Source organism: Vanellus vanellus (genome assembly GCF_965231255.1).
Source record: "Vanellus vanellus genome assembly, chromosome: 11".
NCBI lineage: Eukaryota > Metazoa > Chordata > Aves > Charadriiformes > Charadriidae > Vanellus > Vanellus vanellus.
In genome coordinates, this window is record NC_138916.1 from 9,297,644 (window position 1) to 9,312,966 (window position 15,323).

Consider the following 15,323-nt stretch of genomic DNA (forward strand, 5'->3'; position numbering starts at 1 on the left):
TCAGTGAGAAGTTTTCAAGAAAATTAAATGCTTTGACCGAGCATTGACATTTATGGTTGGGTTTTTTTATTGTAATCCCGTTAATTAAGGATGATAAAATTTTGAGTAAAAACTTTATGTCTTAAGATGTATTCAGGCATAGGAAATTTACATCCAGAAATGCTTCAGCATGAACAAACAGTTCTTTCCAAATGTATCAGAAGCAAGAACTATTTGTCATGGGGGAATTAGAAGTGCCAATTGCAAAACAGTAAATGAAATAAAAAATTGTGACTAAAAAAATTAACAGATAACAGAAGATTCTTTTATGAAGACTGTGGGTGGGGCTGTATTTCTTTGAACAGGAGAGAAAGAACTAAAAGGTCACTGTTGTCACTTTCTTAATGGCAGTAATTAAAAAAAATCCTTGCTTTGTGCTGGGCAAGATTTATGTTGAGGATCAGTCTGAGAAATAAGTGAGGTAGCAGCTTGACATCTTGAAAACAAAACACCACTGCAATATTTTTCCATCTATCAACTTTTATTTTTCCTACAGTGGAACTTCCCCCTGCTGATGTTTGCATGGAAGATTGCTCCAGCTCTGTGCTGTGGCAATACAGTAGTTATTAAACCAGCAGAACAAACACCACTCAGCGCTCTCTATATGGGAGCCCTCATCAAGGAGGTAAGAATAATTGACAGGAGTAATGTCTCTGTCTCTCCTTGTGGGGAAGGAACTACCAGCACATGCCTGGTTTAATGTGCTCTGTCAGTTTTCATAAATCATGCCTCACTTCATCCATTCCTATTTTGACAGGCTGGCTTTCCACCAGGAGTTATCAATATTTTGCCAGGATTTGGTCCGATTGTTGGTGCAGCCATAGCATCTCATGTTGGCATTGATAAAATTGCTTTTACTGGATCCACTGAGGTAAGAGGATTCACGCATATGTTACTGTAAAATGTGAATAAATACTTAGGGAGATAGTATTAAGTCCTCATGCCACATTTCTCACTGTCACTGAGTAAAAGAGCTACATCTAAATAACAGTGGTCTGTCCTTCCCAGCTAAACTTATGTACCGCAGTACTTCCAAAGCCGAAATGGCTCCCTTCCTCCAGCCCCTGCTGTGCTCGGCACCTCAGCGCAGGAGATACGCCTGGAAAAATATTGCTGGGATTTCCTGTGGGCTTATGAGGATGTGAATCACATGCAAGTAGGCAGAACATCCCGTGTATATAACAGCACACACAAATGCTGCTTTAGCATCCATAGTTTGTGTATCTTGGCATACTTGGGGAAAAGGGGAGAGGAAGGGGGCAAATTGGGGCAAATGGACTTCAACTTCGATGCTGCATTCAAGTATATTGAGGAGGAGGAGGAGGTCTAAAAAGGAAGGAATGCGGGGAGAAAAGGAGATTGTCCGAGGCATCTGCTCCCAAAATGATGGAAGGAAGCTGGCCAGAAGATGAAGGGAGTCAGTTGTGTCCGAGATGCCAAAATGTCTTACTATGAGTCTATGATGCAGGTGTTACAGAGGAGGTTCAGTCTGAAGACGAAGGCCATCATCTACAGAAAGAGTAGTGAATAGCTCAAAACTCAGATCGTGCCTTGCTCTCAAATATGTGCAAAGCCGGCTGTTATCAGGGTTGGGGTGAGGATGATAGAGGTACTCCAGACTGAAGTCACAGAAGAAGGGGCCTTATCTCATCGTCTGAAGGCAGACAGAAAGGAATCTCAGTGGGAGTTGCAGGGCTGGTTATATTTAGAGAGTGCTAAACCCAGCCCTTTTCAATTCAAAATCTGACAAACTATTGTATGGAGGGAGCTAAACCCCAGGGATCCAGTCTGTCTTTGATATGTTTGACTCCCACTCGTGGCAGTGAGAGGCTTTATGCATCCCAGGGATACTGCTCTTCACAGTGAGTCAATTTGTTTTTGATTTGAGTTGATAAATTCACTAACCAAGCAGCCCTACTAGATACGTGTGTGTATCATCTCCCTGGTGGGCCCAGGGATTGCAGAGACCAGCTCAGTTATTTCATATAAATTATCCTGGTGGAATTAGCCTGTAATCGAGTTTGGAAGTCACCATACATGAGCCTAAATTACCAGTAAAATGTAGCTGCAGTCATATGCCTAATTTGCACACACTCAGTGGTTTTGGAATTACTGTATGCCTGTACGTGATTTTTTTATGGCAATTTTAGGTTATAATACACACAGGTTACATCCTAAGTCCATGGCAACATCAGATTTCAGATTATTCTGTGGAATTACTCTAGTCATTACATCTCACATAACCAATTTATATTAGCATTCTGCAATACCCAAAACCTTAATATGAGCTGATTACCCCCCATAAATTAAGTTGAAACAATTGTTTTCATAAAGATATGTGGTCTCTGTTTAAGATAAATATTCTATTATACAGGAAGTTGCACTGTTTGGAGGAGGAAAAATACAGATGGCTTAGGTTTCAAAGTTGTCTTTTGTAGCCAAAATAAATTTTTATCGTAGTTCCAGACAGCTTTAGTTTTAATAGGCATTTAAACTCAAAAGCTGTGGGTTTTATACTAACTCAGTGCCTACCTTTAAAAGCCTTACTAATAGGAAGTGAAAAGCATTACAGAGATGAAAAAGCAATTCTCTAAGAACCTAAAGCAAGAACAGATGGAGTGTTTTAATGCAGAGTTAGTGTAAACTATTCCATATTGTTTCTGATTTCCTGTAACACTGAATTTTTGTAACAGCAAGTCAACATTGTAACGTTTTAAACACAATGCTGCGATATGAGCTGTACTATAGAGTCTTTGACTTTTCCAAAACAGATTTCAATTTCTAATGAAATAATAATAATAATGGAAATATTTTGTCTCTCTGATCTTGTCTGAGGCATATCAGCTGTACACTCCAGTGATGTGGATTTCCAATAGCCATCAGATATATAAATGCCACGATATAAACTTCCATTCCCCCATTTCAATCCAGGTGCTAGGGTGCTAGTTAAGGCAGTTAATACTTTCAACTAGAGTGAGTTAATGGTAAAACCTAACAGTACAAAAGCAGAGATCTTCAAGTTTAGATGTAGGTAGCACAGTTTTTCTCAAACTTTCACCATGCCATTATTTTGGACAAAAATATAAATTCCTTGCAGTATGTGCGTATGGCTAACGAAAACTCCCCATTTGCCTGTAAAAATTACAAAAACCAGACTATTGATTATCTATTTCCTGCAAAGTTTTTTAAAGGCAGAAAACAGGCTGCTCTTCCTACAAAAAAATGTAATGCTAATGTTTTCCAAAATTTGTAGAATCCAATCCATACGGATATGATCCAAAAGGCCAAGTTCATGACCTTAACTCAATAAAGCCTGACGTAGCCACACCAAAGATCCATCCAGCCTAGCACCTTATCTTGCAACATGACCAGTAACAGATGCTTATAGAAGAAAAGAGCATGTGTAGAGTGATCCTTCCCTTGCTGTGGCCTCACAGCTTCTGGTAATCAACAGTTTAAAGACTTCCTGAGCCCGAAAGTGCACGTGGACAATTGTATTTAATAGCAACCAATGGCTTTGTCATCCATGCATTAGTCCAGTCCCTCTGGAAACTCCTGACTGTTGAGAGGCCTATTTCTTTTCACTTTCTTAGATTCTCTAGTGCTTTGAAAATTGTTTTAAGTACCACTGTTTACTTTTCACACACACACACACCCCCAAATAATATGTGAAAAATCATAAAGACCTCTTTTTCTGTGGTACCATCATTGTTTAAATTCCCCTTCTCTCCCTCTTTCCTTCTGACCCCTCCTTTTATGGTTAGCTCACACACATTAAAAGAGTAGTCTCTACTTCTTATGAAACACCCTCCCATGGATCACCTCCTCTCCTGGTCCCCTAGTGCATGGCTCTCAAAACTCTTCCCTCTACAGCTTACTAGGAAAGGTTCTGCAGACACTTGGCAGGCTATGAATTTCACTTTGACAACTGTCACACTGAAAGAAAGAAAACCATACTGAGTATGAAAGCAAGCCTAAAAATACTGTGCCTTCTTAGATTCCAGCAGCTTTCTTGGCTTCTCTGCTTGCTTTGATTCAGATTCTTCAGCAGCTTGTTTGATATGGGCATTTTAACAAAAGTGTTTATTTTTACTGTGTTGTTTTTCGTGAACCAGGGCTAATCCATGATCCTCCTTAATTATGGCAGTCTCCTCTCAGGCTTCACTGACACATTTTTTCCTCATTTTCCACAATCAGATGAAACTTAAACTGCCAAACCCAATCTTTCTTCCAGCCAATCTGACCATGTCAACACTTGCTCCTATCCCTTTCGTACCTTCCCTTGAAAGCCCCAAATCAATTTAGATATCTCATTACATCATACTGTATTTCTCCTTGATCTTTCTGGTTGCTAGCTGTAGGGTGAAACTCTCACTCACCAGGACCTTGGGAGTGGTCCTGTAAAGTTCACTACACATGTTTTTCCATTTCACTCTGCCCCTCTTGGCTTCAGCTTCTGCACTGTTCCATGTATTCCTATCTATTTGAGTTCCTTTTAAAAAATTACTAGCAACAATTTAATTAAAATAAAACTCAGTCATTTATATTTTCTGAGCTTAAGAACAGATCCAAAGTCAGGATGTCTGGCTTACCCGTGTGTCTGCTGTTGGGCTGCAGAGCTCAGAAGTACAGGAGAGGTTACACAAGTCCCTTCTCTTCCCCAGTTAAATGAACAGCGGACCTTATTTATTTCCAGGACAAGTGCTGCTGAGGGGACAATTTTTACACATATCAGAAATGCAGACAGGTTCTTCACAATACCTTCTCATTTTCTGAAAGAACTTTTGCTAAGTAGCAAAGGTGAGAGGCCTTGAAATAGCAGAGAAAAGCAGCCATAAAAAGCTGGTTTACTCTTCATTTGCCTTTATTTCCACTCAAATCTGTGAATTCAGTTACAAGCTTTGCAAATACAGCCACTTTGGTGTGAGCTGTCTGGCCATGTCTGTATACGTGTGCTCCATTTGAATGGGAACTGGGTACCTGTAAATTCCTGGTGCACGTGGAATGGTTGGGTGCAGTAGTTCGCAGTTCAAGATTAGAGATGATTATGGAGAGCAAGAACTTATGTATTTAAAAATTTGTGCATTTAAAGCACTGGCTGGATTAAAAACTGTATTTTGCTTGTTGCAAAAGTTTAATGAGTTCTAATAACTTCTGTTCAAAAACAACTGTGTTACCTCCAAATCAGAGTGGCTTACGACTCTCTCCCATTGTTAAAACGCTCTCAAGATGGCAATTACAGATAGCACACAAAACATTTGAAGCGCTGGCCAACAAGAAAAGTATTCTAAGTGGCTGGTTTCCACTTTGTTCAAACTGTGTCCCATTAAAATGCAGACAGATTAAAGATAGGGTTCAGGTCTGTGTTCATGCAGTTCTCTGGAGTAACCCAAATAAATATCCAACAAATTGGTTTGGATGCCTGTGTAAACAAAAGGTCTATAAACAACTGCAATAAACCCCAGCGAAAGAGTCTGCATTTTGCTTGGCAGAATGTTTTCTTTATGCACTTAGATTAACAAACCATGATCTCATCATTAGTCAACAAGATACTAGAGAGACCATCAAAGCAAACTACAGGAGAGTCGAGATTGATTCATGCCAAACAAATGTTTGTAGCGAACAGCTGTATTACCACTGATTCTAATTTACTCAGCAGGATTCTCCTTTCATTTCCGAAGTGAGATGAATGTCACAATGCACGATGTAGACAGAATGTCTACCTACTGCACGAGCAGTGGGTTGTGTCAGCTCTCCTGGATCACACGATCCCTTGCGGGGTTTGGATATCATGAAGAATTACATCCTGCCATTTTCTACTTTGGCAATAAGAATCCCAAAGGTGATTTGACCTGCTCTGAGAGTTCAACAGTTAGCTTACCATGCTACACACATGCCCAGTTTGAAATAAGAAGGATTTATGGAGGCTACATTATCATTCATTCTTGCTTCTGCTGAATCATATTTTGGATAGCTTGTGCCTCCTGAATGAAAAGTAGTTGCTTCTCTTTTCCTTCCTTGGTGTTTTTGGTAGAATTTAGGGAACTGTCCTTGGACAACTGTTGTGCCTCTTTGCCTATAAAGGATATACGTCAAAAGGATTCGCCTTCTTAAAACTGAAACAAATAGGGTGGTGTATCAGCCCCGTCAAAAGTTAACAGGAGTTTAGCCACAGACTTCCATGGGGCCAGGATTTAACCCAAGGAACAAATAAGCCATTTATATCTTAGGATTCTCTCCAGGAATTTCTGTTTGGGATTGCCTTTTTACTTGTGCTGCGCTATTCACTATGCTCTTTGCAGGGCTGATTCTCATACAGGGCATTGCACAGTCAAATAAAGTTGCTCTTTTTCATGTCAATATTTCAAAATTCACTTGTCTTCACTAGAGACACGCCCTGAACATGCCATGCGGTCCTAAAATATTTCTCAGAAAGATTTTGCATACAATCTGGAATTTAAAAAAAAAATCAGACAGACTAAGTAAGCAGCAGCATGGGTTTGAAGGTTTTGCCAAAACGCTGACGTGCAGTGCCCCAACAGCTGTAGAGAGAAAACTGCAATTCTAGAAAACAGAGAAAAAACAAACATTTTCTGTCTGATTATACCATCTCCCCAAAATTTAATCTCTTGTAACTTAAAACACTTAGACTTACAGAATATCTTGAGATATCCTCTCAATATCCCAAGAAAGGTCTAATAGCAAAGATGGGCAGCCCGTTTACTTAAAATGCCTAAGTAACTGAAGATGTGTCTCCTCTGACAATTTTTGCGCTGTTCATGGAATCTTCTAATCTATGTAGTCTTAACAGATACTGTAGATACAGTCTTAACTCCACAGTCTTGTCTGTGGCAGTGTGCAAGAAAATTATCTGCTGTTCAGCTAGACTGCTGTTACCCTACGTTCAGGTCTTCCCTAACATCTTAATGTGGATCTGCGATCAAAGGAAAGTTCAGACCAGAGAAGCCAGACATTCTGACAGTGCTGTAGAAGAAGTATCACAAACCTTGGAGTTTTTTTTTTTTTGACTTGTGAGACTTCCAGTGCTTTAAAAGTAACAGGCAAACCCACCTGTACCATTTCGAAACACTGATTTTTGTCTGAAACCAGAATATTAAGAGAACATGAAAGGCAACGGACTTCTTTGAATTTCCGCACGAAGTATTTAAATGTGACTGTGTCAGCCTCCTTTTGAAAGAGACATTAAACTTCCAAACACAGAAGGCATACATAAGCAATAAGCAAGTGTTTTATATCCTGATGCACTCTCAATGCCTAATGTCATAGTTCACAGTCCAGAAACAGATCCTTCCAGGACTATTCTTCAAGTAGCTTTTTTGCACAGGGGTGCCGCAAAATGCTTCTTTAATCTTTTTTGTTGTTGTTGTTCTGAATAACAAATTGTTTTCTTTGAGATAGGCCAAATTACATCTGCCTCACTCTCCATGCAACTTACAAGGTTATGGTGCTTCACGAGCTATCCAGGGATACTCCTGATATCAATCTTGAAGCCTATTCAAAACAAGGATGGGGAGTCAGGGCTTTCTCTGCCAACATTCCTGCTGAATAATCACACAGCTCCATTATCTGTGGGGGAGTCCTCTCTTCCAGTGTTCCCTCGCAAGGCTGTACTGCCTGTTGGGAGCTCACAGATAGAGCTGAGAGACACCACAGGAAGCATGTACTGAAAGACCATACAGATTGGAACACTATCACTTATCCCTTTCATGCTGTCTTTCTCCATAAAGAGAAGGTCAGTCACAAAAGGCTGCCTTTGTCACTGAATAATCACAGCGCTGGTGCCTTCCCGAAGACTTTTCTCAACCTGTAAGTGCATAGGGCACAATAGGAGTACAGTGAACAAAAATGCTGATCAGCATGAGCCCTACCATCCTGATGTCTACACTGTTTTCTAACAGGGAGGACACAGCGAAGCTGTCTGTTAAGTTTATACGTGGAAACTTGACAACAACCTCCCTGTATTAACAATACTCTGGACCATACTTTTCCAAATTAACACCATTGTCTCCAAGCCCTTTGGACTTTTATATTTGCCATATACATAATATTTGGACTTGTATATTTGCCAATCACTTGTTTGCATACAATCCTTTCAAAATCTTTACTTACACGGACAAAAGAGTTTTGACGTTAAAGTAGGAAAATGGAAGGCTGAGATGGTGGGCTGGACACATTGCTCTGGCTTCCTTGGTCTGTTCTGCTCTTTGTGAATTTTTGACGGGAAATAGGTGGTGGTTGTTCTTTGAGAGGGGGAGTGAGGGTGTGAATGGCATTGGCTGGCACGGGCTATAAACACAGCACTCTCACTGGTTTCCAGTGTACACTTTCAGCAAATTTGAGAGATTGGAATTTCCAGATGACGTGCTCGATGTATGTGGTGGGGGTGGAGGGCAGAAAAGTTCTTCTTTTTCATGTTCACTTTGGCTGTCAGTCAAACATAGCAATAAAATCAGCTCCAATTAAGGGGATATGCAAGGAATTTCATGATAATGTCAACACCCCTTTCCGTCAATACAGGGATAAAGAAAAGAAACTAATTTCAAATTTTTTATATTTTTTATTTTTAAAGAAATAACCTCAGTCATACTTGACTGTGGTATCACCAGATAAACAGTTAATCACAAAGGCACATGAAGTGGTTGACAATTCCTTCATTATCCTGTGGGGTTTTTGCTTTGTTTTTTCTGTGGGGGCCCTGGTTTCTGTTTCATTTGCTTTCTGATTACTCCAGTGCTGACTTAACTTTCTCCAGCGGACTGCCTTCAGTTCTCTAAGAGGTTCAGCTTCTCATTCATTAACCCCTTACTGCAGGGAATCTCACTCACCTGAGCTTAGAAATAGGAAAGAGCTACAGAGAACGGAGTACTACGTGGAGAAAAAAGTCCAGCACTGGACTCATATCTAACTTTCTCTGTGACCTTAAAACACGTCCCAGTTAAAAGAAAGCACTTACCAAGGTTCTCAAGCTTCTCAATATTCAACAGATACTTTTAATCCTGTGTTTTACTGTGTAGGGGCCTAAATCTACCTGTGATTACTTCCTTAGCTGCAAAATGGCCATAGTTACACTGCAACAATATAAAATCTGATCTATTTTGGATCATTGATCCAGGGAGGGGAGAATTTCCAGGGAGCACAGCTGCCTCTCCAACTGTTCAATTACGTAGCTGTCAGATTGCTTCTCCATTTAATCTACGCTCATGTTCTTTGGTGAGATCTGCAATTTGCGGCTGCTCCAGCCACAGGGCTGCATTCTGCTCCAGCTGACCCCACAATCTACACAGACATTCTGGAGGTGCTTTTGACCTCCTCAACCCATATTAAGATTATCTGTAGTGCAGCTGAGGGTCAGGTCTGGGATGGTGCTTTTGTGACTTCTCGCCCTACTTGGTATTCTGCTGTGTGCTGTTAATCCTGCAGAAAAGGCTGATGATTTCATCAGAATTTGACATATTCTGGATCATGATTTCATGGTCAAAGTACTTAAACCTTTGGGCACCAAGAACTGTATTTTGAGGAGAACAAATGCCCTCCTACCAACAGGTTGGCTAGCAGTTTTGTAACTATAAGCACAAGAGTGAAATAAATTCTAAAAGCAGGGATCATCTGGGGTAACTAAGGCCTGGACTATATAAAGCAGTATGATAGCAGTTACAACTAATGAATTATTAAGTTTAATACATGCTTAATACATCCTCAGATATCAGATCTATTTTTTTTCCCACTAAAAATTATATACCTAAACCTCTTAATAATGGTATCTAAAACCTTGAGAAGATGCCACTAGTTTGCATAGAACTAATTCTAGTTACACCAATTTCCGATTTTTAATTCGGTCCTCCTAAAGCACCCTAAAAGAAAGCCCCAAGCTTTTTTAGCATAGATAGAAATGGGTGAAGGGTATAAACACTTTGGGCTGTGCCTTATCCCATCTCAGTTTCTAGAAAAAAACCTGGAAAGCTGTCCACTGCTTATGAGAATCTGTTTGGATTGAAGAACCTGCTGGATTATGTAAAGCTCAGTTCCAGTGATAGCCAACATTGGCTGTTAAAGTGAACTGTATGACTACATTCCCTGTAAAATGTGTGTCCATTTCCTTTCAGGTTGGGAAGCTGATCCAAGAAGCAGCTGGAAGGAGTAATTTGAAGAGAGTTACACTGGAGCTGGGTGGGAAAAGCCCAAACATTATTTTTGCAGATGCTGATTGTAAGTCAGCACTTCCATATTTTTCTTAAAAACATGTTTGTGTGGTGTCTTTTTTTTTTTTTTTTTTTCATTTTAGGGTATATGGTTCATACAATGTGAAATGGACTAATATAGCTGTATCTAATTGCTCTTTTTAACCTTACAGAAGCAGCCTAAGGTGTGATATTTGTTATAAAAAGACAACATTTGAACCCACAGATTCAGAGACAAGAAAACAGAAAAAAGTTATAACCAAGCATACAGACATGATACCATACGCATTTGTCATCCTAAATTCTGCAGCAAGGTAGCAAGGTGGTTTAGTGCTTTAAATCTGGAAATTCTGTGATTTTTTTTTTTCTTGCTTCACAGCAATTATAAAAAGGGAGAGATTTAATTTACACTTGAGTTGCTAACCTAGTCAGTGCAGTAGTCGTTTGTTAAGCTGGTTTGATAGTAGCTATAAATGGATATTATTCCATTTTTTTATTTTTTGCAATTGAAAAATTGTCTATTGAAATCCTCATTGCCACTGTCAGCAGGGAGCTGAAGATTTTGGCAACTGGATCGTGTTGTGCAGCTGAGATTTTTGGCACTTGAGAAGGTACAGGACAGCCATTTAGGATACGATAAAAACTCAAACTGCAAGTTTCTGCTTAAACGATCAGCAGTGAAATAGTTAAAAATGTTGATATCTAAATTGTCCGCAGGAGGTTTTAAAGTTAACACCCCATTAAGATGAATGGGACAGTTCACACCTTGCTTTGGGCTATTGTTTTAGGCTGTATGCAGGCACACTGTACTCAATGCATTTTCTGAGAACTTTGCAACCCAAATAAATAGACATATAAGGATTTCATCTTTTAATTTAAAAGAGGAAAGTGAATAGAAGAATGATTCTGAATGGCAAGAATTACAAGAGTTGGTTACAATCTTATATTCGTTTTCAAAACTTACCAATGTCTGAAAGACTATGGAAAGCTTGAGAACTTTCAGCAGCTTTTCTATATAGATATGTTTTACAAAGTTGGGGGTCTAAATTACAGCCACAGTCATCCTGGTAAGCTAAAAAGGCTCCTGGAGCCAGATGCAGATGTTACAGCCTTCTACCCCAGTTACTCATCTCCATCTCCCACCAGAAATCACCACATTTCAAACGTCCCTCACCTACTAACTCAGACTGGATCACCTGAACACTTCTAGTAGAGTAATATATGTTGGGGGCAGGTCTGTGTTATGGCTTTCCACAGGGGAAGGAGAAATGCTCCTAGCTGCCCACACAGAGCTGTAGTTTATCTGTGACTTGCTGTATCTGCCAAATAAGGCTGAGGACCAGGGGAGAAGTTGCAGGCAACAGGAGAACAGGTCACAGAAGGGACCATAGTCTTCTTCAGGGCTGTCAGTTCCACAGTATATCATACTAAAGCTCTCTGGTCTTCCCATAACTACAACCACCAGCACTTGACCTGAGATTCAGACTTCAAAGCTCTGATTATTTAAGAACAGCAGAAAATTTGCTCACCATTCCAAAGGAGCTGTTTGTTCGTTTTGAGGAACACTGTGTGCCAAAAGTTAGCAGAAAGCATGACAAAGCTGTTGAAAGTTTAGTGCAGAAAAAACCCCAGAGACGAATGGTTAGAGCCCACGGTGAAAAACTGTGTTAACAACAGAGTAAGAAACATCAGTTAATCAGGTCTATCCACTAGTGTTTTCAGTCTCCATAGAGCTGCCTAGGAAAATTTGAATGTGGTCCAGGGAACACCCTATATAATTTTTTTTCAAGACCACACTGAGGGCAGAATAAGACATTTCTTTTAGATGGAGTTGTCTACAATGTGCTGAAAGTAAAAAAACATTGCTTTGTTTATTCCATAAAAGATTATACTTTAAGCAGTGTTCCAAATTGCTACAGCTGGTAACAGAGATATTACAGTGTTGTATGGCAACACTGTTTAAGGATGAATTCAATATTCTTGTCTAGTCAGCTATTATACCCAATGAGCGGATTTAGCTCTGAATGTCTAAATATGACTGGATCCTCCCTCCTGCTTGGAGAAGGGATTTGTTAGTTGTACCTCCAAGGATGTTAGTGTAGAAATCAAGAGTTGATTGTTCTATAATTGACCTATATTTTTAAAGCCTTACCCGATCACCTGCATACGCCAAGAAGGTGTTTCTGCCTTTCAGAAAAATAATCTGGCTTTTTGGGAAGGATATGTCTTGCTATTATCAAAGTCAAATTCTTTCAAGTACTTGGTTGGTTGCAATTCTCACAATACGCAGTATTAAACCAAGTGCAAACTTGGGATCACAGCCAAATTTTCCTCTCCTTTGACCCCATCTCCTTTGACCCCAGTCAGAGACTTCTATAATATGGGGCACAACCTGATCCCTAGGGTCTCTTAAGAGTTTTAGTTGATAAATTACATGCTGCTGGCATATAAGACATTGGTGAAGTTGTTCTTGCATACCCCACTCCTGTAGAGTATTAAAGCACTGTCTCGATTTAATTTTTGCAGTAGGATATTAGTATTTCGTGGCCTGTGTCACGAGATGGCATGTGGAATGTATTATCTATGGACCCTTCTTTACCTAGATGATGCCTCAAGTCCCAAGTGTCCCTTGCAATCTAGTATTTCTGAAACAGTTGCAATGCTCCTAATATCCCTCCCAGTATAGCTGTGTCCAGGGTGGAATAAATGGGGAAAAAAAACAGCTTCAGACATGTTTAAAAACTACGCATTTTCACAGGGATTATGACACAAAATGAAATGAATCATCTCCATTTATGACCCAACACGACGATAGTATGTTTTGATTAGGTCACTGTTCTTAACCAAATCCTACTTCTGCTTTGAAGTTTTGGGAATGTGGCACTATGCAATACACATGACAGTGGTGCAATAGCACATGCGTCTACGATGTTTCAGAGCAACATACGCTGTCTTGTTTTTTTAGTGGACTATGCTGTGGAACAAGCTCACCAAGGGGTCTTCTTCAATCAAGGTCAATGCTGCACTGCAGGCTCACGGATTTATGTGGAAGAATCAATCTATGAAGAGTTTGTTAGAAGAAGCGTAGAACGTGCAAAGAGGAGAGTTGTGGGGAGTCCTTTTGACCCAACTACAGAACAAGGTCCACAGGTAAAGGAATGGTGCTTCGGCTCTACAGCCCAGAAGGTGCCTGGAAGCATTGAATCTCTACTAGGACAGAGGTCAGTCACTGCATACTCACTCACAGTCCAGGGTAGCTGACATGATAAACATTTTCAAGATTAAAATTCTAAAGGAGTAGATAATCTGTGCAGCTCAAAGGTGCTTCTTGTTAAGTAAAAACTCTCATCTTTAAATATCAGCAAGTTTGCCTCCTATCTTTAACAGCAAGATTCTGATCTTCAGCACCCCAAGATACCGCTGTAAACCGTGAGAAATTCTCAAAAGTGTCTGTGGGCACTTACTTTCAAGAATTGTCTACAACCATAACTGTGCTTGTAGACCACTAGAGAGACAGGAACTCTAAGCAAAAAATGGGCACAATTAGAAACAGATCGTTAGAAAATGTTCCTGCCACTAATAACTAGATAGGCTTATACCATTTTCAGGAAGTTAAGCTGGGCCAAAACCTGATGATCTACTTTGTTTATGCTTATAAACCAGATTGCTTAGCAAGAATGTGGGTTGAGCCACATACATAAGGGGACACATCCTTAAGACGACTGAGCCCTAGGTTACAGTCAGCAGCTATTTGTACATTTTTGGCATCTCCAACTCAAAGAACAGTGAATATAAGCATGAGTCTACTCAATGGGACATGACTTACCTACAAAACGAATTTTGACTTGATTGTCAGGTGCATGGTCTGCAAGTCACAGAATCACAGAATGATAGGGGTTGGAAGGGACTTCTGGAGATCATCTAGCCCACCCTCCTGCCAGAGCAGGTTCACCTAGAGCAGGTTGCACAGGATGGTGTCCAGGCGGGTTTTGAATTTCTCCAGAGTGGGAGACTCACAACCTCTCTGGTCAGCCTGTTCCACTGCTCTGCCACCCTCAAAGTAGAGAAGTTCCTCCTCATGTTTAGATGGAACTTCCTGTGTTCAAGTTTGTGTCCATTACCTCTTGTCCTATCACTAGGCACCACTGAAGCAAAACGGCTTCTTCTCTCTTTCAGATTGATAAAAAACAATACAACAAGATCTTGGAACTGATTCAAAGCGGCATTACTGAAGGAGCAAAACTTGAATGTGGGGGTAAAGGGCTAGGAAGAAAGGGCTTCTTCATTGAACCTACGGTGTTTTCCAATGTAACAGATGACATGCGGATTGCCAAGGAGGAGGTATTCACACACACGGGCAAGATCATTTTAGAATGTCCTAAACATGATTTTTTTTTTCTTTTGTTCACTTTCTGAGACAAAAGTTTTACAATTAAAATTACCACTATATTAAAAGAAAAAAAAAAAGAGTAATATCTTTCCAGAAATCCTTATACAGACAGCAACTGATGACATCGGTTGGGTAAAGAAGCTCAATTTTTGTCATTGGCTGTAAAGTCTCAGACCTCAAAGACAAGATAAGGGAAGAATGGTTGAGTTCCACTGAGACAACTGCTTTGGGAAATTCATGCAATTTTACAGACAGCTATTATCACTATTGAACATTGCTGTGGGAATTTGTAAAGAGTACAACAGGAGAGAGAAGACAAAAAAGCAGAAAAAAACAGGAATAAAATGCCTCTGAGTGGGCTGTTTTATTAATTAATGATTAATCTTTGTTGCAGATTTTTGGGCCTGTTCAAGAAATACTGAGATTTAAAACCATGGATGAAGTTATAGAGAGAGCCAACAATTCTGATTTTGGGCTGGTGGCTGCTGTCTTTACAAATGACATAAACAAGGCCCTGACAGTCTCTTCAGCAATGCAGGCTGGGACAGTCTGGTAAGGCAGAAGTTATCACACTCATGCTCTTGGAGATAAAGAGTTTGACTCACTATCATTATGGCACCTCAGCTTTGCACCCTTTGTCTGAAAAATGTTTACCTAGACCATCCTAGTGGTGAATCAAAAACCAAGATACGGAA

At 40.0% G+C, this 15,323-nt stretch overlaps 1 protein-coding gene and 1 long non-coding RNA gene across 2 annotated transcripts in view; one reads left to right on the top strand and one right to left on the bottom strand.

Moving 5' to 3' along the window:
* ALDH1A2 (aldehyde dehydrogenase 1 family member A2) overlaps window positions 1–15,323 on the top strand; it is a 57,549-nt gene that overhangs the window by 34,524 nt on the left and 7,702 nt on the right. Inside the window, exons 6-11 of the mRNA XM_082488572.1 lie at window positions 536–664; window positions 797–910; window positions 10,164–10,266; window positions 13,204–13,388; window positions 14,415–14,579; window positions 15,023–15,180. Coding sequence (XP_082344698.1) covers window positions 536–664; window positions 797–910; window positions 10,164–10,266; window positions 13,204–13,388; window positions 14,415–14,579; window positions 15,023–15,180 — 854 coding nt within the window. The remainder of the gene's footprint in view (window positions 1–535; window positions 665–796; window positions 911–10,163; window positions 10,267–13,203; window positions 13,389–14,414; window positions 14,580–15,022; window positions 15,181–15,323) is intronic.
* LOC309676103 overlaps window positions 1–15,323 on the bottom strand; it is a 112,693-nt gene that overhangs the window by 9,814 nt on the left and 87,556 nt on the right. The window lies entirely within an intron of this gene.